Raw genomic sequence first — 27,723 nt, 5'->3', positions numbered from 1 at the left:
TAAAATTCATTGTAATGATGCTGGCACAACTGTGGATACGCTAAAATGACTGAATGATACAATTTACATAAGTGGAATGTATAATATATGAAGTATATCTCAATAAAGCTTTTTTTTAAAAAAACCATAAGCTACATGGTATCCATAACGCTGACTTTGGGGGTCCTGGGGGCACCTCAATGAGAAGCAAATGATTTCCAGAGAGGCTGGTATGGCTGTGAATCTGGAGATGTGCTACACTTGTTCTGGAGTTATGGACAGAGAAAGCCACCTGGACAAAACTTGCCAACTTCCCAAAGCCCACTCCTCACATGGGAGTCTCCATATGGGAGCTGCTTTAGGGTCAGGAGCAGCATGGATTCATTTAGCAAAGTCTGTTCTCCTGAGTTGGGAGGCCAGCTAGTTTAAGATGTAATTACTGGGGGCACCTGGGTGGCTCAGTGGTTGAGCCTCTGCCTTCAGCTCAGGTCATGATCCTGAGGTCCTGGAATCAAGTCCTGCATCAGGCTCCCCACTGGGAGCCTGCCTCTCTCTCTCTCTCTGTCTCTCATAAATAAATAAAGTCTTAAAAAAAAAAAAAAAAAGATGTAATTACTGGAAGCCTAGATGAACAGAAACATAATAGAGCCCTGGACAAGGAATCAAAAGAGCCTGTCCTGATCCTACCACTTACCAAGTGACCTCCCCAACTATCCATCTTCTGTAGATAAACTGGAAATAACTTCTGTGCATTCCAGAGTTGAGGGTATCAAATCAGCTGAATGCTTTACAAAGGTGCAAGACTTGAGTATGAGCCTCAAGTGGGTTGAGACTTCAGTGTTTTTGCCTTCCCAGGTACCACCGTAGAATCCTTCGCAGCAGGCATCCAGGACCAGGAGGAAGGGTGGGCAAGGTGTAAACAGGGATGCGGAACGCAGAGGCAGACCACAGAAGAGATGCCTTTAAAGAACTGCATGTCCCCAGGGTGTACTGCCCGAGGGCACATTCACCCTGAAACATAGGCATGAAATATGACATCTTAGCCCTGCAAGTTTCCCTCAAGGCTTTGGTCTTAAGAGCTCATACTAGGGGACACTGGCTCTTCAAGTGAGGTCAGCGTTTCCATAAGCAATGGAACAGCCTCCGCACGGACATCTCCGAGCAGCAAGAGAACAGGGACTGAGCTTCAACTGCTTGCCCGGTGCCTTACCTACATCATCACAGCTGCATCCCCATGCATAGGCACTGTCCTCGATTACGGAGAGGAGCTCACACACCAGAGACGGAATAACTGGCCTCTGGGTCATGCAGGGAGGACATGACAGAACCAGGACACCAGGCGAGCTCGGGTATGGGGGGTCCGGGGGGGCGGGGGTGTAAATAGTAATCACTATTTATGACAAATATATATTTTTTAAGATTTTACTTATTTATTCATGAGAGACTCAGAGAGAGAGAGAGGCAGAGACACGGGCAGAGGGAGGAGCAGGCCTCACGCAGGGAGCCTGACGTGGGACTCGATCCCGGGACTCCAGGATCACGCCCTGGACTGAAGGTGGAACTAAACCGCTGAGCCACCCGGGCTGCCCTATTTATGACAAATATTGCACATCCACGATCCTCTCCTGTCCTAAGTTCTCTGAAATGATGCCATCGGCTTTGGCCAGAGACGCGGTCATCTGACTCACCCACGCAGCAAACAGCGCCACACATAGCATAGGTTTTACACTTGCTTTTGAACTTACCTGTCGCCCTGTCAACCATTTCCTCAGCCAGCACAGGTGCACGAACCCCCTGGTGCGACGGCCTTCCGCGGCCCGAGGCCCGGAGCACAAAGCGGCTACCACAGAGCGCCGGAGCCCAGGAAGCGACCCCGGTGGGGCGGGGCCTCCGCTAGTGCTTCCGGGTGACTTGCGCACGCGCACAAGAAACACCTTTTCTTGATCAGTGTTTCGAAGAGGGCACGTGATGTTCACGTGCGCTGGCAGTGATCAGGTGTCACTCTCTGATCAAACCAAGGGCTGTAGGGAACCTGGTACCTGTTGGGGAGTCACTGAATGATGACTGAGCGAAGGACGGGGGAGTCCACTGAGAATATGTGAACTGTTCAGGAGAATGAAGGGGGATGATGCGTTGGAAGTGGTTCGTGACTGGCTTCTCCCAGAATTCAAATCCCAGCTGTCCAGTGAGTCGCTGGGCAATCCACCGGGAATGCAGCTACAACCAAACACAAACAAAACCCCTTCCTCTTCGAAACACAAGACAGAACAGGGCAAAATACCTTTCCTTTCATGTGATAGCAGTATTCTAACAATAGATTGTTAACAAAAAATGCTGTGTTCACTCAAAACCAGAGATTTCAAGTGCAAAATGTACAAAGTAGTCACAGGTACATTAGGCCATAGGTAGCAGGCAAGATTCAACTGATTAAATACATACCAATTAAAAATCGTCATTTGGCTGAAACAGCCAAATAATACTCCCCAAATCCATAGCAATACCCTTTACCAGTGCAGACTATCAGAATCAAGCAGACCACTTTCTAGAAAAATCAAGAGGATTTTTAAAGAGATGTCTCAGGAGACATAGAAGTTTATAGGGAGGATGAAACAGCACTTCCCACCTCACCTGAAGAACCAGGAGGCAGTGGGAACTTACTGAACTTAGTGTTGGAAAGTTCTTTGTGGAGATTAGGAAATTAGGTTCAACAACAACAACTAAAAAGAACCATCTCCAAGCAATAATTTTATTTCTGCTTCAACAATAAATACACCTAAGTTATCCTTCCAAATCCCACCTCCTGATTAAATGCCCTTAATATCGAAACTTCTCATTATCTTTACCTGTGATTTAGTCCCACTTGGCAATTATAAGGTTAGCTTTAAAACCATGACTTTGAAGCTTAAGCCTTACAGCACTGGCTGCTTAGGCACCTCGCAATTAGTTTCCTTTGTATACAGAATAGCACCTTTTGGCTACATACACCCCCAATTTTCATGTCAATGAAGCAATGGAGGCTTTTCACCCATCCAGAAGCTATGTTTTGATGCGTTTGCCTTCTATGGCATCAAATATGTCCTCTAAGGCCTTCTCTACACACTGGAGAAACTCCCGGGCATTGCGGCCTGGATAGGAGGAGACGTTGCAGCCTATCCACTTGTCATGAACAGCATACCCAATGCCAAAGCCATCAGGGACCACAGGGGCAAAGCCGCCAATGTTCACTGTTGAGCTGCTCAGTGTACTTGTGGACAGGATGTTGTGGTTTATCTGTCTGTATGCAGGGTCCAGGTAGAGCTCAGGCAGAGCAATCCCCTTGGCTGCTGCCAGGTACCGCAGAGCAAATAAGTGTCGGTCAAAGCCCTGGCCTGTTAGAGACAAAAGAGAAAACCAGTCTCAGAATCCCAGAACTAACTGAAAGGGGCCTTAGTAAAAACCCCCACCTGTGGTAGGAGGCCCCTTCACAGCATCTTTGAGAGTGGAAGAAGCGTCTACCTGCTTATGCATGCACACCTCCAACTCACTAACCTCTACAGCTGAGCCTAAAATGAAAGCACGACTTTTTAAAAATTTTGACAATGGAGGAGAGAGGGGGCAAGATGGCGGAAGAGTAGGAGTCCTTGATTCATCTGGTTCCCCAAACTTACCTAGAAAACTTTCAAAACATCCTGGACACCTATGAATTCAACCTGAGATGTAAAGAGAGAACAGCTGGAATGCTACAGAGAGAAAAGTGATGGCTTCTGACAAGGTAGGACGGCAGAAAAGAGGAAAGGTGGGGGGCGGGGAGCCTCAGAAAGCCAGGGAAGGAAGGCAGAGCAGAGGAAAGCTGCAGAAGGAAAGCGGTACAACAGACAATCAGGAACGTCAGAAATCTGCACCTGAAAGAGCCTTCCCTGACTGAAAAGTGCTCAGTGGGGAAATAGGACAGAATCACAGGAGGGCCAGTGAAGTCTCAATATTCCTGGAGACACAATAAGGATAGGGGTGCCCAGGAGAAAGCTCACCACAAACCATAGTCAGATCCGATAAAGGGCCGGAACGCTGCAACCCTCCTGGAGCATCTAGGAGAAGCTGGCCAGGGATGTGGGCCAGCTCCTGAGCTTCTTTACCCTAAAGCCCGGCAACAGATGGAGGCAGGCTGTACTCCATTCCCTTTGGGAGAGGCAGACCCTGGGAGCACAGGTCCTCAATCCAAGGGTGCTCCAGAGGACAATGCTGGCTATCTTCTCTTCCCTCTGGCACAGGCAGAACTGGGGAGGACCCAGGATGGCGAGAACTCTCCTGCTGCTGGGCGCCCTTCAATCTGTGCTCAGTGCCCCCATGCCTGCCCCTGGGAGCATGTAGGCCAGTGTGCACTGGGAGACTACAGTTTGGTACATGTGTGGAGCTCTGGGCTCTGGGGCTGGAGATCTGGCCACTGCCATTTTAATTTTCTTCTTATCACCTTTCACCTGGGTGAGGTGGCAGCCTCTAGGGAACAAAGGCCTCACAGGATAAACAGCTCACACTGAGCCAGGCCACCAGGCAAGGGGCGGGGCATCTCCCGCCAGGCATGGACACCTAAGAATCAGCCCAGCAGGCCACCCCCATCCCCCCAGAAGACCAGCTGGAAGAACAGGGGAAGAGCAAGTGTACTGAGCAAGTAGCACTGGAAAGCTCCAGGACTCAGGGAAAATAGTATATAGAACTTGAAGTTTTTTTTCTGATTCATGTATCTTTCAGGTTAAAAATTTCCAATATTTTTTTCTCTTTTCCTGCCTTAACTACAATATTTTACCAACTCTTTGTTTTTAAGTTTTTTCCTTTTTGACTTTCAGATTTCCATAATTACATGTCCTGGATATAGTCTTCATTTTGGGATTCCTTTCAATGAATTCAATTTAATTTTAGTAGATATATGAATTATGGGTTTTTGTATTTTGTTTCTTGTTTTTTCTAAAAGATTTTATTTATTCAGGAGAGACACACACACAGAGAGGCAGAGACACAGGCAGAGGGAGAAGCAGGCTCCCCACAGGGGACTCAATCCCCAGACTGGGATCACTCCCTGAGCCAAAGGCAGATGCTCAACTGCTAAGCCACTCAGGCATCCCTTGTTTTGTTTTACAGTGGTGGAAATTAGTGCTTTCTAACACAGAGACCAAAATACACCCAGAACCAAGTGGAACACCATGCTGATTCATTCTGTGAGACTATATTCTCTCTTCCTTCCCATTCTGCCCCCCTCTTTTATCTTATTTCTGTTTTTGTGGTTGATGTTGGGTCTCTATATAAGTTTTGCTGGTTATGTAAATTTGGAATTTAGCATCTTCTAACATACAGAATAAAATACACCCAGAACCAAGAGGATCACCCTCTAGGTCCACTCTGTGAGACGATATTCTCTCTCCACCACCACTTCCTCCCCACCCCAACCCCCTTTTAAAATTCTTACTATTTTTTTAATTTGTTTTTCACTTTCATGGTCCTTTTGTTTTATTTTGTTCTGTTTTTATTTTTCTTTTATTTTCCAGTCACTGACCTCTTTGGAATTGTCTAGGGTGTATTTTACTTAGGTCATGGCTGATATTTTTGACTCTGCTCACTCATACAGCCATTCTACACTGGGCAAAATGACTAGAAAGAATTCACCACAGAAGAAGGAACCAGAAGTAATACTCTGTCACAGACCTACTTGATATGGATTTAAGTAGTATGTCAGAGATATAATTCAGAAATACAATTATAAAATTACTGATGGCTCTGGGAAAAAAAGCATAAAGGACTCTAGAGATTCTCTTACTGCAGAACTGAGATCTAATTGAGTTGAAATAAAAAATACTCTAACTGAGATGCACTCTAAACTGGATGCTCTAACTGCTAGGGTTAATGAGGTAGAAGAGAGAGTGAGTGACATAGAAGACAGGTTGATGGAAAGGAAGGAAGCTGAGGAAAAAAGAGGAAAACAATTAAGAGCCCACGAGGAATGCTTACGGAAATAAACAATAGCTTGAGAAGGAATAATATCTGTCTTATTGGGATCCCAGAAGAGAGAGAGAGAGAGAGAACCGGAATATATTTGAACAAATCATAGCTGAGAACTTCCCTAATCTGGGGAAGGAGACAGGCACTCAGATCCAAGAGACAGAGAGGGACCCCACCCCTTCCAATCAACAAAAACTCATCAACACCCTGACATATAATAGTGAAGCTTGCAAATTTCAAAGATAAAGAGAATATTCTAAAGGCAACTCAAGACAAGAGATTGTTAACTTATATGGGGAGAAATATCAGATTAACAGCAGACCTATCCACAGAGACCTGGCAGGCCAGAAAGAGCTGGCATGATATATCCAGGCTACTAAATGAGAAAAACATGCAGCCAAGAATATTTATCCAGCAAGCTGTCATTCAGAATAGAAGGAGAAATGACGAGCTTCTAGGATAGACAGAAACTGACAGAATATGTGATCACTAAACCCGCTCTGCAAGAAATATTAAGGGGGACCCTGTAAGAAAAAGAGGGAGCCCAAAGAAACAATCTGCAGAAATGGACCATAGTATAGGTAATACTATGACACTAAAGTCATATCTTTCAACAGTTACTCTGAAAGTGAATGGGCTAAATGATCCCATCAAAAGATGCAAGGTATCGGACTGGATAAAAAAGCAAGACCCATCTATATGCTGTCTACAAGAGACTCATTTTAGACCTAAGGACACCTCCAAACTGAAAATGAAGGAATAGAAAACCATTTACCATTCAAATGGCCCTCAAAAGTAGGCTGGGGTAGCAATCTTCATATCAGATAAATTAGATTTTAAACCAAATACTGGGGACGCCTGGATGGCTCAGAGATTAAGCTCTGCTTTTGGTTCAGGGCACAATCCTGGAGTTCAGGGATCGAGTCCCACATCAGGCTCCCCTAAGGGAGCCTGCTTCTCCCTCTGCCTATGTCTCTGCCTTTCTCTCTCTCTCTCTCTCTCTCTCTCTCTCTGTCTCTCATGAACAAATAAAATCTTTTAAAAAATAAAAACATTGTACTAAGAGATGAAGAGGGACACTATAACATACTTAGAGGGTCTATCCCACAAGAAGATCTAACAATTATGAATATTTATGCTCCAATGTGGGAGCAGCCAAGTATATCAATCAACTAATAACCAAAGTCAAGAGATACATAGATAATAATACATTAGTAGTAGGAGACTTCAACACAGCACTCTCAGCAAAAGACAGATATAAGCAGAACATCACCATTACCACAAAAGAAAGAAGGGCCTTGAATGATACACTGGACCAAATAGATTTCACACACACACACACACACACACACACACACACACATAGAACATTCCATCCTAATGCAACTGAATACACATTCTTCTCAAACGCATGTGGAACTTTCTCCAGAATAGACCACATACTGGGTCACAAATCAGGTCTCAGCCAATACCAAAAGATTGGGATTATTCTCTGCATATTTTCAGACCACAATGCTTTGAACTCAATCACAAGAAGAAATCTGGAAGAAACTTAAACATTTGGAGGTTAAAGAGCACCCTACTAAAAGATGAATGGGTCAACCAGGAAATTAGAGAATTAACAAGATTCATGGAAACTAATGAAAATACAGCCGTTCAAAATCTTGGGATACTGCAAAAGTGGTCCTAAGAGGGAAATACATAGCAACACAAGCCTCCCTCAAAAAATTGGAAAAACTTCAAATATACAAGCTAACCTTGCTACCTAGAGGAACTGGAGAAAGAACAGAAAATAAAGCCTAAACCAACCAGATGAAGAAAGATAATAAAGTTTAGAGCAGAACTCAATGAAATAGAGACCAAAAGAACAGTAGAACGATCAACAAAACTAGGAGCTGGTTCTTTAAAAGAATTAATTAGCTAAATCCCTAGCCAGTCCTATTAAAAAGAAAGACTCACATTAATAAAATCAAACATAAAAGAGGAGAGATCACAACTAATACCAAGGAAATACAAACAATTTTAAAAACATAAGCAACTATATGCCAACAAATTTGGTGATCTGGAAGAAATGGATGCATTTCTGGAAACCTATAAATTACCAAAACTGGAACAGGAAGAAATAGAAAACCTGAACTGGCCAATAACTGGCGAGGAAATTGAAGCAGTTATCAAAAACCTCCCAAGACATGAAAGTCCAGGGCCAGATGACTTCCCAGGGGAATTCTATCAAACATTTTAAGAAGAAATAATACCGACTCTACTAAAGTTGTTTCAAAGGATAGAAATAGAAGGAATACTTCTAAACTTGTTCTATGAGGCCAGCATTACCTCAATCCCAAAACTAAAGACCCCACCAAAAAAGGAAAATTACAGATCAATATCCCAGATGAACATGGATATAAAAATTCTCACCAAGATACTAGCCAATAGGATCCAACAGTACATTAAGAAGATTATTTACCATGACCAAGTAGGATTTAACCCCAGGATGCAAGGGTGGTTAAACATTTATAAAACAATCAACATGATAGATCACATCAATAAAAGAAAAGACAAAAACCATATGATCCTCTCAACAGATGCAGAGAAAGCATTGGGCAAAATATAGCATCCATTCTTGATTAAAACTCTTCAAAGTGTAGGGATAGAGGGAACATTCCTCAATATCATGAAAGCCATTTATGAAAAGCCCACAGCAAATATCATTCTCAATGGGGAAAAACTGAGAGTCTTTCCTCTAAGATCAGGAACACGACAGGGATGTTTCCTCTCACCACTGTTATTCAACATAGCACTGGAAGTCCTAGCCTCAGCAATCAGACAACAAAAAGAAATAAAAGGCATTCATACTGGCAAAGAAATCAAATGCTCCCTCTTTGCAGATGACATGATATTGTATATAGAAAACCCAAAAGACTCCACCCCAAGATTGCTAGAACTCATATAGCAATTCAGCAATGTGACAGGATACAAAATCAATGCACAGATATCAGTGGCATTTTTGTAGACTAACAATGAGACTGAAGAAAGAGAAATAAGGAATCAATTCCATTTAGAACTGCACCCAAAACCATAAGATATCTAGGAATAAACCTAGAACTACACTCTAGTATAGTTTGGAACTACACTCCAAAAAATTATAGAACGCTTATGAAAGAAATGGAAGAAGACATAAAAAGATGGAAAAACATTCTATGCTCATGGATGGGAAGAATAAATATTGTGAAAACGCCTATGCTACCCAGGGCAATCTATATTCAGTGCAATCCCTATCAAAATACCATGGACTTTCTCCACAGAGTTGGAACAAATAATCTTAAGATTTGTATGAAATCAGAAAAGACCCCAAATAGCCAGAGGAATGTTGAAAAAGAAAATCAAAGCTGGGGGCATCACAATGCCTGACTTTAAGCTGTATCACAAAGCTGTGATCATTAAGACAGCCACTCTGGAAAACAGTATGGAGGTTCCTTAAGAGATTAAAAACAGAACTACCCTATGACCCAGCAATTGCACTACTGGATATTTACCCCAAAGATACTGATGTAGTGAAACACTGGGACACCTGCACCCCAATGTTCACAGCAGCAATGTCCACAATAGCCAAACTGTGGAAGGAGCCACGATGTCCTTCGACAGATGAATGGATGAAGATGTAGTATATATATACACACACACAAATAGAATATTACTCGGCCATCAGAAAGGACAAATACCATTTACACTGACATGGATGGAACTGGAAGGTATTATGCTGAGTGAAATAAGTCAATCGGAGAAGGATAATCATCATATGGTTTCACTTATATGTGGAATATAAGAAATAATGAAAGGGACTATAAGGGAAAGGAGAAAAACTGGGGAAAAATTAGAGAGAAAAACAAACCATGAGAGACTCTTAAAACTGGGAAACAAAGGGTTATGGAAGGGGAGGCAGGTGGCGGGATAGGGTGACTGGGTGATAGGCACTAAGGAGGGCATGTGATGGGATGAGCACTGAGTGTTATACTATATGTTGGCAAATTGAATTTAAACAAAAGGAAAAAATAAAAATAAAAAAGTAAAAAATTCTGACAATGAATCAGTTTAGTCAAACAGTCCAGAAAAATACATGAAGGGAGCTATGGATTCAAAACCAAAAATAAAACCCAAAGTCTAAGTCCAGTATAAAAGACAAGATTGAGGCCCTGGAACAAAATGGAAAAGGTCTTGACCAGGGTTCTGATCTCAGCTCTTCTTCTCATGTGTTGTGTAATGCTGAGTCAGTGGCCACAGTTTCTTACCCCTAAAATGGTGAGTGAGACCAGAATGTCTTGGAGATCTCTTTTACTTCCAGGACTTTTGGCTGCATGAAAGGACAGAACTGTGTGATCCTCCAGGTCCTTTCCAGGTCTAGAATTTTACCACAGAGAGGCAAAGGAAGGGTGATGTTTAGATTTGCGAAGAGTTTTTGAGATGGCTTATTTATAGGAACCCAACATACTGCAAGTGAAGTAAAGTAAGAGGGGGCTGCAGGATTAGAAATCCTAAACTGTCAAAAGTCAGTCAGATGACCAATAAATAACAGAAAGAGAATCGTGTGTCACAGCTGAAAGTGGCCTTAAATGAGGATGAAGTTAGACCCATTTCTCCATCCCTGCTAAGGAGGAATGAACATCCTGATCCCTAGTGGCTGATCTGGCTGTTCAGACTGCTAGGGTAGAAAATTAATAACTATCCAGGAATTGGCAGATGGATTAAACAATATGAAAATCACATGGAGCAGGATGTTTCTGAGGCTTAGCCCAGCGCTGAGGGCAACAAGGCCCAAGGGCCCCACCCCCCCATCTCACCCATTGCTGCTTCCTTGGTCAGCTGGCCATGATACGTGGAGCACTCGGCCATCATCTGGCAAAGCTCTCCAGCACTGTGTCTGGAGGGTTCCCTGACAAAAGCCTCGGAACACTTCTTTGTGAAGATGGAGGCTGGGCGGATGGCCTCAGTGCGGCCGTGCTTGAATGCTGCAGTGCTACACGACTCGTAGGTGGCCACTGTCCGCCCATACTGCCTCAGGAAGGCCATCTGGAAGGCCAGCTGAGCTACTGCGTCAGGGCTCAGCTTCTGGTTTTTCAAAAACTCTTTGCCCCCTCTCTGAAATTGGATGAAGTCGATGGTGAGGGTTTTCACGATGGCATCAAACTTGTCCTTAGCAGCACCAATGCTGGCCTTCATGGCATCATCCAGCTTGAAGTTAAGTCTCCGCACAGCAGCAGAAGAGTCAGTGTGGGCCGGCTGGCTCTGTGGGGTGATAGCAGGGGCCTGAGTGCTATCCTTAAACACTTCATTAAAAAACCTGAGCACTGCCACACCATCACCCCAGGCATGCTCAAAGTGGACAGCCGCAGTGCCATCCTTGGCTAGAATGAGGTTAAAGGACTTATCAAACCAGCGGTTTGTGCCGTCACTGTGCAGCATGGTGTGAGACAGGTGGACAAGGTCCTTAATGGGGAAGTCATCTAGGCAGAGACAGAACACAGCAGAGTCCACTTTCCTCAGGGCCTCCTCATTGCCACCACTCACCAGCCTCTCCCTGAGCTCTGCCCAGACGTCTCGGTTCTCAGTGGTCAGATAGGCCAGGGGAAAGTCAGGGGTGGCGCTGCTGTCTGAGAGAATGTACTTCAGATGAGCCTGGATTTCAGAGGCGCTCACAATGTTTCCATCTTGATCTAGGACATCAAAAACATAGAAATGTCCTTTCCTTAGGACCAGAAGGTGCCTAGCGCTCTCATCAGTGACAAGTTCATCACGAACAGGCCTGGGTAAACGAGTTGAATTGAAAAGCCGAAAATACTGAGACATATCCAGGGGGTATGCGTTAACTAAGTAGGCGCCATACCAGGACAGAGAGGAAGGCACAAAGCGTATGAGTCTCTTGAAGGTGTCGGTGTCACTTTTGGCAGGGTTCAAATGGAAAACCTCTGGTTCCAAGAGACCGGCCCGGAGCGTCTTCAGAAACCGGATGGCCGAAATGGTCATGTTGGTCGCCCTGATGAGCTGGTCATTATACTCCGACTTTGGGTCAGGGTTGAATGCCATGAATGGATTAAAGTTCAAGACGACGGGATCTCGAGCGGTTAGGTACATATCAAACCAGGGACCTGAAAGATAAAAGTGAACAAGAACATCACAAAAAGTTAATGTAGTCCCTAAAAATAAAATTTGAGAAGGAAAAATCATCAAGCATATGCAGGAAAAAATGATGTCAACCTCCAGAGGGTGAAAAGTCCCAATTATTTTTTCCATCTGCAGTAATTTGTGACATATAAATGGGATCACACAATATGTGGTCTTTTGTATCTGGTTTCTATTACGATGTTTTTAAGGTTCAGCCATGTGGTAGCACATAAAAGACCACATATTGTGTCACTCTTTTGTATTGCTGAATAATGTTCCATTACATGGATAGACCACATTTTGTTTATGTATTCTTCCATTGGTAGACCTTTGGTTGTTTCCACTTTTTGGTTATTATGAATAATGCTGGTGTATACAGGTTTGTGTGTGGATGGTATTCTCAATTCTCTTGGAGAAACAGCTAGAAGTAGAATTGCTACGTCATATGGGAAGTCTAAGTTTAGGCTTTTGGGGAACTGCAAGGTTGTCTTCCAAAGTGGCTGTACCATTACCACTGGCAGTGTGTGAGGGTTCTAATTTTTTGGCAACATTTATTATTGTTACAGTCTGTCTTTTTGACTGGAGCCATTCTGGTAGGTATATCATTGTGGTTTGGATTTGCATTTCCCTAAGTATATTTCTTTTTCTTTCTCATTCTGTTTCCTTTCTTGATTCTTAAAGAAGTACAGTAACACCTCACTTGCATTCCTACTCGAACAAAACAGTTGTTAATTCCCACCCAATTTCCTTATGTTTTTCTTGTTTCATCTCCTTCCAGGGACAACATTCACATTTGGCTGTCTCCCTAACATGGGGGAAAGCATTCATCATCAATCTGTGTACTCTGTACTTTTGCCCACTCACTTTTTTAAGAAATGTTTGAAAAGCAATTAGAAATAACAGTGCAGCGGGGGGGGGGGGGGGGGGGGGGAATCCCTGGGTGGCTCAGCGGTTTAGCGCCTGCCTTTGGCCCAGGGCGCGATCCTGGAGTCCCGGGATCGAGTCCCACGTCAGGCTCCCGGCATGGAGCCTGCTTCTCCCTCCTCCTGTGTCTCTGCCTCTCTCTCTCTCTCTCTATGATAAATAAATAAATCTTAAAAAAAAAAAAAAAAGAAATAACAGTGCATGTGGATCATCCAAACTAGCCTTCTAAATTCCTGGCTATTTTACCTGTAAAAATTCCAGAAGCAATGTTTTATCATAAAATGTGTCTTCCAGAGAAGTTCCTGTTGAGATTAGCAAGTGTGGATAAAGTCTACAACTAAAAACCATCGCCCACTGGAGGGAATAATTTTCACATGTAAAGCACTGGAGGAAGGATTAATCTATTATTTCTTTGTTGGTCCATTCACTCTATGTCATTCCTTGAGAACATGCTGTGCCATGCGCTGCCTAGTCTGGGGGTAGAAAGAGGAATGGGATGTGGACTCTGATCCAGATGAACTCTGGTGAAGGACACCAACAGAATTATAACAAGATGTGACACACTGAAATGGTAAGAGAAAAAGTATTATGGGTAAGATCCATTTGATGAAAGAAGACATGGATTTGTCTCTGATCCCTTCAATAAAAGAATTTTAAAGAGTACATAACCCAATAAGGCAAAGAGAATGAAACAGGAGACAAGAGAAATACTGAAAGTTGGAAAGCATTGAGACACCTGGTAATGACCAAAGCAGACTCAAGAATGCCAACTGTAAGCTGGTGGCTGAGAAAGCCAAGGGATAGCATGACGTGCACAGCAGAACCCCCAGAGTGCTCAGTAATTGGCAGCCTTGATGTATCTGATTGAAACAATGTTTTTAATTGGACCCCAACTCCTACCCCCCAGATTCCCTCCCTGCTCTAGTAGATTTAAGATTTCCTCTCAGGAGAAAGTAAAACTGGGGAGCTGAAGTCACAGCTAAGATCTCAAGCCTTCTTCCCTGATCCTACTCCTTCAACAGTAGCAACTGGACACATCCCTTTTGGCAGTTTAATGGAAAAGTCTTTTCGGGGAGTCTAACCAAGAGATATTAACATTAGGGGCCCCCCAAGGAAATGGTTTAGCCTGTGAAGTGAAGCTGTGATGGACCAGCTCCACCCTTATCCACAGAGCTTCCAACAGCTTTTTATTATCTCGCTTGAATCTAAGACAACAAAGATGGAATACGAAAGATCTGAAGAAAGGAAAGAGGGCAAAACAAACAGGAAAAAAACACCTTGGAGACAGACTATGAAGGAAGATGAGAGGATAAAAAAAACTTCCCCAACAAATTATTAAGCACATAGAAAACAAAACAAACGCATAAGAAATTATCAATGTCAGGAAAAAAACGTTCATACAGGAATAGGAACAATAATTTCAATATGCTCCACAACTCAGCTGACGATAGTGTTCATATGGTCCTAACAGTATAAACAGTAAGTATTGAGCAAACTAAAATGACAAGCACAGTGGTAACCATGGAACGGAATGTGTGCCGTACACTGTACACTGTACACTTGGGCATGTGGAAAGGATATAGACACTGCCCAAATCTGGTCTTCCAGCTGAAAAAGTGAAGATGTAGGAGGATGGGGATATGGGTCAAAAGAAGGACTGGCTGAAAGTGAGGAGCAAGAAACTTAGAGGAGGGTCAGGAACTTGCTGTTTTTCCAAAGAAGCCCAGTACAACTATTTGATTCTTTAAACTATGTGCATGTATAACTTTATTAAAATATAAACTGAATTATAGGACGCCTGGGTGGCTCAGTGGTTTGGCGCCTGCCTTCCGCCCAGGGCGTGATCCTGGAGACCTGGGATCGAGTCCTACATTGGGCTCCCTGCATGGAGCCTGCTTCTCCCTCTGCCTGTGTCTCTGCCTCTCTCTCTGTATCTCTCATGAATAAATAAATAAAATCTTTAAAAATATATACATATATATAAACTGAATTAAAAGAAGTGCTGTGGGAACAGAGGTGGAAACAACTGAATGGAGAGGGAGGAGGACTGAAAGTTTCCCTGGAAAAATCATGCCCACCTGTTTTTGTTTTTTCTTTTTGTTTTAAATTGAGATGTAACTGACAATAAAACATGATATTGCTTTTAGGTGTACAACCCAATGATTTGGTATCTGTATATATTGTATAATGATCAACACAATAGGTCTAGGTAACATGCATTACCCACTACTGTCACAAAATTGTCTTTTCTTGTGATGATAATTCTTAGGATCTATACTCTTAATGACTTTCAAATATACAATGGTATTATTAATTACAGTCACGATGCTATACATTATACCCCATGACTTCTTTCTTTTATAACTGGAAGTTTGTACCTTTTGACCCCCTTCAGTTTCCCCACCACCACCACCACCACCCCAACCCCCACCAACATTTATGGCAACCACATACTTGGGTCTTAAAGAAAGAATTTGCTAGGTTAAAAAATGGTAGTGGGAACAACATGAATAAAGACATAGAAGAACGAAAGACTAAAGGGTTGAGAGAACAGTGAGCTGCCAAGTTTCGTTGAGGCATGAGAGTGTGGGTAACAAAAGAGATGAGGCTGGAAAGATCAGTTATGCCATATTGTGAAGGATCTAGGATGATACACACAGGGCATAGGACTTAATCCTGCATCCTTTTCACAGAATCAATGATTAGGCTCTTCAGCACAAACTCCAGGTGAGATCTTAGTAAAGGAGGAACTCACTTGGCCTTAATGTTACCTCAGAAAGAGTGAATGAGACATTACTCTGGTAAGCTGGTCTTACCAAAAATATTTTAAGACCAAAACAGGAGGAAAGATGCCTTACTTTCCATTGTGGAGGGCTCAGGGAATATCACGCCCACAGTCCAGCCCACCTACCTGAAATGTAGCTCGTATGTTTATTCTGCTTGTCCTGAGCAACCAGCTGCTCATGCAGTTCTTTTCCAATCCCATTTTCAAAACTCTTGCAAAACTGTTCTGTTTTCCTGAAATGTTCAAGAAAAGACAGAATCAATCCATGGCAGGGAATATGTGATTTCTGGACTCATGGCCAAGAACTCTTACACTGAAATTTGGATTTCTGGTAGTATATCCCTAGGCTAAGACCAGAAAATCCCTCTGATCAGAAGAATAGCAGTCAATCCAAAACAGATAAATTTAGGAAAGCTTCTTAAAATGACTGGTTGGGAAGATCAATCAACATCTCATAAAACAATCTGTAATCTAGGAGCTGAGCATCTCCAGCTCAGCATGGAGAAAAGGACATAAGTAGGCTTTAGAGTCAAGAAGAGCGGAGTTTTTAATTCTAGCTTTGTCACTGTCAAACTAAGTGACCTTGGACATGTCACTTGATCTCTCTGAGTCTCAGTTTATGTGTAAAACTGAGATAATATACCACTTTATGAGAATAAAAAATATTTTTAAAGCTAAGGATTCAGGATAGTTTAAAACATAATACTTAGTAATTGGTAGCTATTAAATCATTACCATATCAAGAGAGGCTTCAAGTGACTAATATGAAATATTTAAAAGCAGAGGACTACATTATGAACGATTCATCTACATCCTCCACCATTGTCCAGGGAAGGACTCCAGGATTCTAATGACAGTGCCAGTTATCTGCACAAAACCTTCCAATATGGAAAAGTGAACTGCACTGGGATACAAGAACTTAACACAACCCACTTTTGACAATATCCAGTATTATCATCCAATTCCATGCTGAAGTAACTTCCTAGGACTGCCACAACATCCACAAACTGCATGGCTTAAAACAATAGAAATTTATTCTCTCATAGTTCTTTGAAGTCCAAAATGTTGACAGAACCATGTTCTCAGGACTCTAGGGGAGACTCTGGTCTTTCTGGTGTTACCAGCTATCCTTGTCATTCCTTGGTTTATTTATTGATGCATTCCAATCTGCTCTGTCATCAAGGTCTGTGTCTGTATCTCTTCTCCTCTTCTTATAAGGACACCAGTCATACCAGATTAAGGACCCATTCTACTCCAGTATGACCTTACCTTAACTAATTACACCTGCAACAATCCTATGTCCAAATAAAGTCACATACTAAGGTTCCAAGAAGGGAATGAATCTGGGGGGCATACTACCCAACTCAGTACACATGCTCACCAAGCAAAATTCTGGCCTGCCATATGCTCTCCTCAATGAACTTCCTATAGAGAGTACATGTACCAGCTGGCCTCCAGGCCCACCTGACAGGATATAGTACAAATTTGGCATTCTGGCTTACAAGCCATTGCCTGTTGAGTCTAGTCAGAGAGACTCTCGCTTCAGGGCTGGCTCAGCCCTTCCTGGGTGAAAATCTATTTCCTGAACTTGAAAATGTAAGGACTAGGTCCCAGGTTCCCAGAGACTCAACTAAATCACAGACATTTCCTGAAGCTAGGTCCACTACTAATTGCCAGCCTCTTTTGAACCACCCAACTATGGTCATTCATGGTTCTCAGCATATACCTGAACTGGCCATCGTCTAAGAGAGGTTTCTGTGCACGCAGGTATCTCTTAATGGTGTCTTCAAGTTTGGGAATAGGCAGCCTGGGAAGAAAATACGTTAAGTGTAAGGGTGACAATATGTGGAAGAAATCAGCTTCATAAACCCAAACTAATAAATAATTACTGGATAATTAATTTCCTTCCCCAAAAAACCAACAATGGAAAGCCACAGGCAAATCAGAATAGAAGGATTTACTAATGCAAGTGTCAATGGTAACTTTTTAAAAAGTAAAATAAGAATTTTTTAATGTCTTAATGATGAATTTTATAAGCAAGCTAAATATTCAAATAATAGATTCAAAATGGTGAAACAGAAGCTATCCCAAGCATTCCTGTTTCCTGGTCACAAGTCTGATACCTGTGCTAACCTTGTACTGGCAGTTTTTATTCTATCATTAGTTTGGACAACTGCTTTTTTCTCCCCTGAGATGGAGAAAAGAAAGTTCTATTTTTAAAATTTCTTGTGCATTTTATGACAGAGAATCATACAGAAATGAAACACAGGTCTGTCCAAGGGCCAGCCAAATATGGAATGAGCATGCAGAGAATCAGATCTTCCTGTTGCCTCCTTACTCATTCTCTACCAGTGCATTCCCAATGACAGCTATGGTGATGAAGCTCCTGGTCCACCATGAAAGGAAAACACACAGCACAGTGAGGTGTATCTGCCTTTTCATGTCAGTAATTTTATTGAATGATATATCCTGTAGTACCAAAACTTACTCATAGTTTGCCAAGTTAGCACTGCCAACTTAAAATTAACACTGATATATTCAAAATATCTAAATACAGCAGTCATTTAGGAAAACTGGAAAGTTATCCATCCATAAAACATAGTTTATGTTTAAAACCTTACTATAAGATACACTGTGATTCTTCAGTTTCTCTTTCAATGCATGTTTATCAAAAACATGATGTCAAAATTAACCTGAATTATTTAAAGCCATTATGGACTTAGGCTTCACTGAGTAATGATTCACACTTTAACACTGTTGAGTATGGTCTTTTTATTCATGAACTTACACAGAAAATCCCAAATACTACCTTAGATACCTCATAATTATAGTTACCTACTTACTTTTCTCAAGACTTTGTTTTAATATGATAGGGACATTAACAAAAGTTCTTCGCGTTAAACAAAATTCTAAATTCAAAGCAAAGGCAGTTTTATAAAAACAGTCCTTATTAAAAGCTCAAGTGTTAACTCTAGCCTGAACTTGTTCTAGTGGGGAAAAGCAAGTTTTTGGAATGATGATTTATTTGGAGGTTATTAATACAACAGAAACGGAATTTTCTCAATTTCCCTTCAGAACTAAATTAAGGAAGTATGGATAAAAAAAATCATAAACTTTTTATCATGGATACCATTTTTCTGTAAATTGCCTGTTTTTTATATAAAATTTTTAAAGATTTTATTTATTTATTTATTTTTAAATATTTTATTTATTTATTCATGATAGTCACACAGAGAGAGACAGAGAGGCAGAGACACAGGCAGAGGGAGAAGCAGGCTCCATGCACCGGGAGCCCGACGTGGGATTCGAGCCCGACGTGGGATTCGATCCCGGGTCTCCAGGATCGCGCCCTGGGCCAAAGGCAGGCGCCAAACCGCTGCGCCACCCAGGGATCCCGATTTTATTTATTTAACAGACAGAGTGAATGAGAGGGAGAGTGAGAGATCTAAATCTAAAGATCTTTAGATCTAAATCTAAAGCAGAAGCTGCCCTGAGCACAGAGTCTGAAATAGGGCTTGATTCCACAACCACAAGATCATGACTTGAGCCGAAATCAAGTCAGATGCTTAACTGAGTGAGCCATCTAGGTGTTCCTCCATATAAAATTTGTTTTAAAAGACAATGATATGCCAAATTTACCAGGTTTTTATTTTTGCCTTATATAAAATGCTTTCAGTGTAAATGCCAAATAGCAATACAGTCCACATCACCGGATTATCTAATACTTTAGCAAATGATGGCCATGGTTATGAAGTTACTGGTTCTCAGTGAAATGAAAAAACCAACAGTATAGTGAGCTTTCCACAAAGCTAAATGTGTTTCATTTAAAAGTCTGCCCTTGTGTGATGAGTACTGGGTGTTATACTGTATGTTGCCAAATTGAATTTAAGTAAAACTAAATAAAAGTCTGCCCTTAGTTCTGAGATTTTTTTGGTTGGGGGACAGAAGTCACTAAAAGTCCTTTAAAAAAATATTTTATATATTTGATAGCTCGAGAGAGAGAGAGACAGACAGAGAGAGTGCACATGCAGGGTGAGCTGCAGGCAGAGGGAGAGGAAGAAGCAGACACGCTGCTGAGCAGGGAGCCTGATGTGGGGCTCCATCGTCATGACCTGAGCTGAAGGCGGCCACCCAGAGGCCTCATAAAGATCCTTTCTTTTAGGAAATAATGTCAACAACAATATTTTTCCCCATAATTTTAATGATCTGTGAAATGTAAAAGTGTAAGAACTACTGCCACAGTGGAAAGAGAATGAGATGTAGAAGGAGACCTTGGCTTAAGTCCCAGCTCTGCTACTTCTTTTCTAGTTATATGGTTACAGGTGGCAAATTTCTTGCTGTCCCTCAGATTCCATCCCCTGCCTACGGGTTAGAGGGAGGAACTGCCTCACAGAGAGGTCTAGAATGCTATCAAGTTCCAGCTCCATTTAGCCCATGTTTATCACCAACATGTCTAGTATACGGAGAGGTGAAGTTCGCAGTCTTTGGAATCCCACAGATCTGGGTTTGCCCCCTGGACTGTCACCTACTATTCATGTAATCTTTGGGAAATTTCTCATCTCTTTGCTCCCTCTTTCTCTATTTGTTAAATAATAGCTCACTGGCTACTATGAGGATCAAATGAAATAATATCAAGTACTTAGCAACATATTATCTATTTCTTTCCATCTACTCAGTGACATCCAGTTTGGCCCCAGCTAGCTGTTATTCTTCATTGACTACTCCCACTAGATCTTCTAGGTATTTATTTTTAATTTTTTTTAAGATTTATTTATTTATTTATTTATTTATTTATTTATTTATTTATTTAGAGAGAGAGAGAGAGAGAGAGAGAGAGAAGCAGACCCCATGGAGGAAGCCCAACGTGGGACTAGATCCTGGGTCTCCAGGATCAGACTCCGGGCTGCAGGCAGCACTAAACTGCTGCGCCACCAGGGCTGCCCTATTTTTTAATTAAAAAAAAAAAAATGTGTTTAAGTAATCTCTACACCCAACATGGGGCTCAAATTCACAACCCCAAGATCAAGGGTCACATGCTCTTTAAACTCAGACAGCCTGGTGCCCCTCCACTAGATTTTAGAACCCTCATTCCAGGGGTACCTGGGTGGCTCAGTTAAGCATCTGCCTTTGGTTGAGGTCATGATCTCAGGGTCCTGAGATTGAGCCCCATATCTGGCTCTCTGCTCAGTGGGGAGTCTGCTTCTCCTTCTCCCTCTGTGATCTCTCTGGCTCTTACTCTCTCTCAAATAAATAAATAAAACCTAAAAAAAAAAAAAAAAAAAAAGAACCCCCCCATTGCATTCTGAATAAACTACCCTATATTTTATAACTTTTTCAGGACTTCTCTTACCTCCTCACCTTTCTTAAAATCTGACTATTTTGAAAATACCATTTGCTTTCAGGTTTCTCTCCAAAGAAAGCCACTCCCCAACTTCTAGGAAGGACCGGGACCCTCCTTACCCCATCAACAGCTGCCATCAACATTAAACAAGTCTCTTTCCTCTCAAAGCCAACTGTACCACCCCATCCTCATCTGTTTGCTACTCCAAGGGGTGGTGGGTTAGTAAACAAGCCCTTGGGTGGGCGGGGGGTGATGCCCTGATCTGTAGTATTTACCACTTTCTGAAAATCTCCTACCAGGCTAACTTCAAGTTGCCAACATGTCACTGAATGTGGAGCTGGGAAGAACTGGCTCTTAGGATTACAGTGATACACACAGAGGGGAGCTTGCCACTAAGATCCTTCCTCGAAACCTCTTCTCTGACCTCCACTGGCATGTGGGCTGACAGAGAACAGACACTGATGACTTCTTCCCTTGCCCTCTATCCATCCCTGATTCTTCTCTTGCACCCTTAGTGGGTTATGTGTTATGTCCCTCTCACCATCAGATTGCAAATTGTGAGATCCTTAAGGATGTCAAAGATGGAGTTAGAAATTCTCCCTTCCTAGATGCCTGGATGGCTCAGTGGTTGAGCGTCTGTCTTTGGCTCAGGTTGTGATCCCGGGGTCCTGGGATCGAATCCCTCATTGGGCTCCCAGAAGGGAGCCTGCTTCTCTCTCCATGTCTCTCATGAATGAGTAAGTAAAATCTTAAAAAAAAAAAAAAAGGAAAGAAAGTAAAGAAAAGAAATTCTCTCTTCCTGCCTGGTTGGTTTTTTTCATCATCTTTTTCGGAGTCTCTTTCCAAAATCTCATCATGTCCTCTTGCCCTTAAAGTGCACGTTTTCTCAAGATTCGGTCCTCTGCCCTCTCCTCACAGACTATATACTCTGTCACTAAGCCCCTCTGCTCAGATACTTTCATCTCTGACACTTACGCAGGCTCCTCTAAGCAGGTCCTGAGGGATAAAATGGAAGGTATGCAAGGGAGCATGACCCTGCCAACTGCAGATACATTCTGCCTAGGGTCAGTGTGGTATGCTGGCAAAGCATAAGCATCAAAGCCAGACAAAACTTTTAGTTACAAATAAGTTGTTTTTCAGAAGGTATGTCAATTGTTACCAGGGGTTGGAGGGGATGGGGAGTGACTGCTAATGTGTATGGGTGATTGGCGGCAGGGGTGGAGAAGGGACTGACATGAACCAGACAGTGGTGATAGTCACACAACTCTGGGATTATACAAAAAAAATCTCTGAATTTTTACACTTTTATTTATTTTTAAAGATTTTATTTGTTTATTCATGAGAGACACAGAGAGAGGGAGAGATACAGGCAGGGGAAAAGCTGGCTCCCTCTGGGGATCCCGATGCAGGACTCGATCCCAGGACCCCAGGATCACAACCCGAGCTGAAGGCAGACGCTTAACCACTGAGCCACCCAGGTGCCCCAATTTGTACACTTTAAAAAAGTGAACAATATCTCAATAAAGCTGTTAAAATTTTTTAAAAACAAGTTCCTTTTCATCTCTGGTGATCAGTTTTGTCTTCAGTGAGATGAAGGAACTGAAAGAGGTGGTCTCTAAGGCCTCTCCACAATTCTGTGACTGCTAACTCAGGAGTCACGTTGATTCCTCCCCCTGCAAGCCAGCACACTGCACAGTGGTTAATCTGGCTTCATCATTCACGACCATATGACTTTGCGCACACTACCCAGCCTATACCTAATTTCCCTCACCTATAAAATGGGGATACTATTAATATGTACCTCCAAGGGTTCTGTGCAGATTAAATGAGGCAATCTTTGTCAATGACAGAACAGTGCCTAAGACGTAGTAAGCACTTGATAAATATGAAGTTTTATTATCTACTCAGTCCTCAAATCTTATAGATCCAAACTCTGCCACTAGACTGTTCACGTCCCCAAGGAACTAGCACAGCGCCAGTCCCTCACAGCCTAGCGGAGCATTTCACCAGTTCTGTTGTTCTGTCTGCCTTCCATGTATTCCTGCTATTCTGGTAACAGCGCCCCTTCCTACTCAAGTTCCTTTGGTTCAGGTGGAGTGACTGACCAGTGGCCTTGGAGCTTACTGGTTCAGACCCAGTGAGACCCAGGAAGAACCTATAAAACTAAATTACAGGATTTTTTTTTTAACTGTTAGAAAGGGGAAATCCCTACTAGCTGAGGTCACTGAGAGATTAGAGTGTAAACGATGTTGTGATCGTGCCATTTTGTCACCATAAGGAGAGAGCCTGCCTAAGAATGGAATTACACAAATGCAAAGGGATGAGTGGAAAGGCAAAAGAGTCTCGATGACATCATTTGATCCCCCCCCCCTTTTTTAAAGATTTTATTTATTTAGTCATGAAAAACAGAGAGAGAGACAGAGAGAGAAGCAAAGACACAGGCAGAGGGAGAAGCAGGCTCCATGCAGGGAGCCCAATGTGAGACTCGATCCTGGGACCCCAGGATCACGCCCTGGGCCAGGGCAGGTGCTCAACCACTGAGCCACCCAGGTGTCCCTCATTTGAGCTCCTTAATCCAACCTGGATTTTTCAGGTCTGAGTCCCTATATTCCTGGTTGCATAAGCCAATTTAACTGGGGTCTCTATAACTTGTTACCACAAAGGCCAGTTACTGCTTTTCAATAAGTGTTCACTTACAGTCAACATTTATTCTCTATATTAGAAATCAAGTTGTGAGGTCACCCCTAGTCTCTCTGCAGTTCCTTAAAGAACAGCGAGGGCAGCCCCGGTGGCGCAGGGAGTGATCCTGGAGACCATGGATCGAGTCCCACGTCAGGCTCTCTGTATGATGCCTGCTTCTCCCTCTGCCTGTGTCTCTGCCTCTCTCTCTGTCTCTATGAATAAATAAATAAAATCTTAAAAAAAAAAAAAAAAAAACACCAAAAGTGGTTCTGCATACACTGCACTTCCTTGTGCCCCTGTAATGTGACTCACCAGAGGCCTTGAAAGAGGTAGAGTTAGAGCCTTGTGGGGTGCCTGGCAGGTCCATCCTAACCACGTGGGTTCCTCCCCACCTGCTATCTAGAAAATCCCTATCTAAACATGATCTGCTATAATAAAGGTGGAAGAAAAGTCAGCACCAAGAAGATTTATCTCCCTACTCATTCCCTGTGTAAATGACTCTGTTTAAGTATCATGCTACTTATTACCCAGAGCTGCCATGCAGCAGGCATATACTTCACTGTTCCTCCTGCCAAGAACACATCTAAACAGCCTTTCATATTTTTATACAATCTAGTTATCATTGGGATAAAGCTAATCTAAGGACATGCCTCTAGGGCCCTATTATCCTTCAGACTCAGGAACTTCTGGCCTCACAAGACCAGTCTCCCATTTGAATTCTAGAGAACCTGCCCATTATGTCTGGATCACCAATTATCATCTAAAGTGATTAGGGATTAAAAGAAAAAAACAGATAGACATTTATTGAAAATCAATTATAGGCCTAAAATGGTGACCAATATTTTTTTTTTAAAGACACATGGAGGGGGCGCCTGGGTGGCTCAGCTGATTGACTGTCTGCCTTCGGCTCAGGTCATAATCCCGGGGTCCTGGGATGGACCCTCTGTCAGGCTCTCTGCTCAGTGGGGAGCCTGCTTCTCCTTCTCCCTGCCACTCCTCCTGCTTGTGCGTACACTCTTTCCCTGTTAAATAAGTAAATAAAATCTTAAAAAAAAAAAGACAAAATGGGTCTTCCCTAATTGCTATCCTAACACACACACACAGACACACACACACATACTCAGCCCAACTAATAACTTAGAGCCTAAAACTTTGAGCTGGACCCTCCATAAACTTCTCAATATTTCCGAACATGCCATGTATTTTCAGGTTTCAGTTCCTGGGCACAAGCTGCTCTACCCTTTCCTCACTCCTCTCACTTGGTGATCTTCAAAGTCCTCAAATGCCACCTCCTCTATGAAGTTTTTCTTATTCAACCAGGCATTGTCACTCCGACCTCCACACAGACACAACACAATAATTGTCACCAACTATATCCTACACAGGCAACACATTTGCAGCTATAGTACTTGTGAATATCTACTGAGTACTTGTTACTCTGTGCCAGATTCCTACTAAGTGCTTCATATCAGAGTATTTAATTCTAACAATCCTGAGGGAAAGATAATATTATCGTTCCAGTGTTTAGGTTAGATGACCTGTTCACAGCCATGCAGCTAGTATGAAGGGGTGCTGAATTAAAAATCAGACCTGACTCTTGCCTCATGATCTTGTGGAAAACTGACAGGACTAGAGCCATTTTAAAAGGGAGTTGGAGCAGCCACGGTAGAGAAACTGCCTTACTTGATTTTGTTTGAACTGGCCAAACCTTTTGGACAAAATGTCATTGTCTTAAACAATTGTTTGAAAAGTCAACAGAAGAACAGACACCCTGATCACACGACTGATGGTTATGGATTTTCTGGAAAAAAAAAAAAAAGTCAGCAGTTAATGTATTACCTGGAGTAGTTTGGCTTGTAAACATGCATAGAAACTGTTTTTTCCCCTCTTTTATTCAACTCAGCTGTCTCCTTCCTGTTCCTCATAAAAATCTGTTGCTTTCACCCTATAAGCAGGAATACTATTTGGGTTTATTTACTTGAATCTGTGCTCCCCGCAATGCAGTCCTTTCATCCCAAATAAACATTCATTTGGATCTCATTGCAGCTCTTTATTTTCAGGTTGACAATCTTAGCCACTACGAAATGCTGCTTCCCATTTATCACATTCTTATTTTAACTATCTGTCTACCTGTCAAATCTCCCCCACTGTATGGTATGCTCCCCACCATGGCTGATTGGTCTCCAAATCCATACCAATAAATGTTTCTCAAATTAATAATGTGAGTACATCAGGCTGATCCACTTTGTCCCCTTGAGACTTAGTTTGATATTCTGAGGTTAACTGTTCAGTGTATATAAATATGGAACTTAAAAATAACACCTAATGGGATGCCTGGGTGGCTCAGTGGTTGAGCATCTGCCTTCAGCTCAGGGCATGATCCCGAGGTCCTGGGATCAAGTCCCTCATTGGGCTCCCTGCATGGAGGCTGCTTCTCCCTCTGCTTATGTCTCTGCCTCTGTCTCTGCGTCTCTCATGAATAAATAAATAAAATCTTAAACAACAACAGCAAAAACTTTGGTTAAAATGTTAAATTTGGGGATCCCTGGGTGGCGCAGCGGTTTGGCGCCTGCCTTTGGCCCAGGGCGCGATCCTGGAGACCCGGGATCGAATCCCACGTCGGGCTCCCGGTGCATGGAGCCTGCTTCTCCCTCTGCCTGTGTCTCTGCCTCTCTCTCTCTCTGTGACTATCATAAATAAATAAAAATTAAAAAATAAAAAATAAAAAAATAAAATAAAATAAAATGTTAAATTTTATGTGATATATATTTGAGCACACTAAAAAGGAGCAAAGAAAAAAATCATAACATCTAAATAAAAAACAAATGGCAGTGCAAAGGTACCTAGAGGAAAGTGGTCAGAAGGCAGCAATGATGGGGCACCTGGATGGCTGTAGGTGAAGCGTCTGCCTTCGGCTCAGGTCATGATCTCAGGGTCCTGGGATCAAGCCCAGAGTTAAGCTCCCTGTTCAGCGGGGAGCCTGCTTCTCCCTCTACCTCTGCTGCCTCCACCCCTACTCCTGCTCTCTTTCTCTCAAATAAATAAATAAAATCTTAAAAAGAAAAAAAGGCAGCAGTGATATGACAGGGACAGGAAGAGGGAGGGAGACCCAGTTGGACTACCACAAAGGGACTTCCCCAGGAAAACTAATTAGGATATTTTTGGCATCTTACTTCACTCTGCCCTCACAATAACCCTCTGAAGCCTGTGTTCATTCCTACCTTGCAGGTAAGAACTGTGGCTCAAAGAATTTAACGGAATTGCCTGAAGTTACAAAGTGTCACATCTAGAATCTGAAATCAAATTCTACCAGACTTCAAAGATAGGGTTTTTCACCAAGGGGAACATCAAAATGAGTGCCAAAGATAATACATTTTACCAGTCTAGAATCTGAGATAAAAGGAATCTCATCTCATCTAACCACCCACTTACAGCGAAGGTACTGGAGGCCTGGTGGTCCTTGCTGGAAGTTATACATGGGTGATGACTCAGTGCTACTCTTTGTAACTCAATTCCTATAGATGTTTGCTCTGTAGGTTGGAGGAAATGATCTCAAGTGTTACTCCCAGCTTTCCAATTCGAAAAGGGAGAAGATCCCTTTGATCTTAGATCTGAGCGGAGTCCAGGCTTACATAAAAGTCAAGTGCTACTGGGCCTGGCAAGTGAAGAGAGGCTCTGTCATTCTTCACCTTTCCCCCACATATCGGCTCAGCTCACACACAGGACGTTAAGGAGGAGGTTCTGTCCCAGGCTTCGCCCATGGGCATAAAGGCCATGTTTTCTTTTTCCCTTTCTCCTGACAAATTTAAGCAGTGGGGCTGGGGCTAGATAGTTTCATTTCAGTTTGCTTTAGATGTCTGCACACTGCTATTTCACAAGAACCACCTCA

General features: G+C 42.6%; 1 protein-coding gene across 4 annotated transcripts in view; it reads right to left on the bottom strand.

Annotated features, from left to right (window-relative positions):
- Nucleotides 1-27,723, bottom strand: part of CPT2 (carnitine palmitoyltransferase 2) — a 36,772-nt gene that overhangs the window by 7,433 nt on the left and 1,616 nt on the right. The window contains exons 2-6 of one of the 4 annotated variants that reach the window (XM_072820270.1): nt 25,518-25,635; nt 17,538-17,618; nt 15,938-16,044; nt 10,782-12,086; nt 2,712-3,347 (exon numbers count right to left, since the gene is read on the bottom strand). In XM_072820270.1, coding sequence (XP_072676371.1) covers nt 3,016-3,347; nt 10,782-12,086; nt 15,938-16,044; nt 17,538-17,618; nt 25,518-25,561 — 1,869 coding nt within the window. In that variant the 5' untranslated portion in view covers nt 25,562-25,635 and the 3' untranslated portion in view covers nt 2,712-3,015. Of the gene's footprint in view, nt 1-2,711; nt 3,348-10,232; nt 10,342-10,781; nt 12,087-15,937; nt 16,045-17,537; nt 17,619-25,517; nt 25,636-27,723 lie in introns of those variants that run through there. The other 3 variants (XM_072820271.1, XM_072820269.1, XM_072820272.1) reach the window with 3 other exon arrangements.

This window comes from Canis lupus, chromosome 3, assembly GCF_048164855.1.
Source record: "Canis lupus baileyi chromosome 3, mCanLup2.hap1, whole genome shotgun sequence".
In the NCBI taxonomy this organism is placed as follows: Eukaryota; Metazoa; Chordata; class Mammalia; order Carnivora; family Canidae; genus Canis; species Canis lupus.
This window is presented reverse-complemented; position numbering and strand designations above follow the sequence as displayed.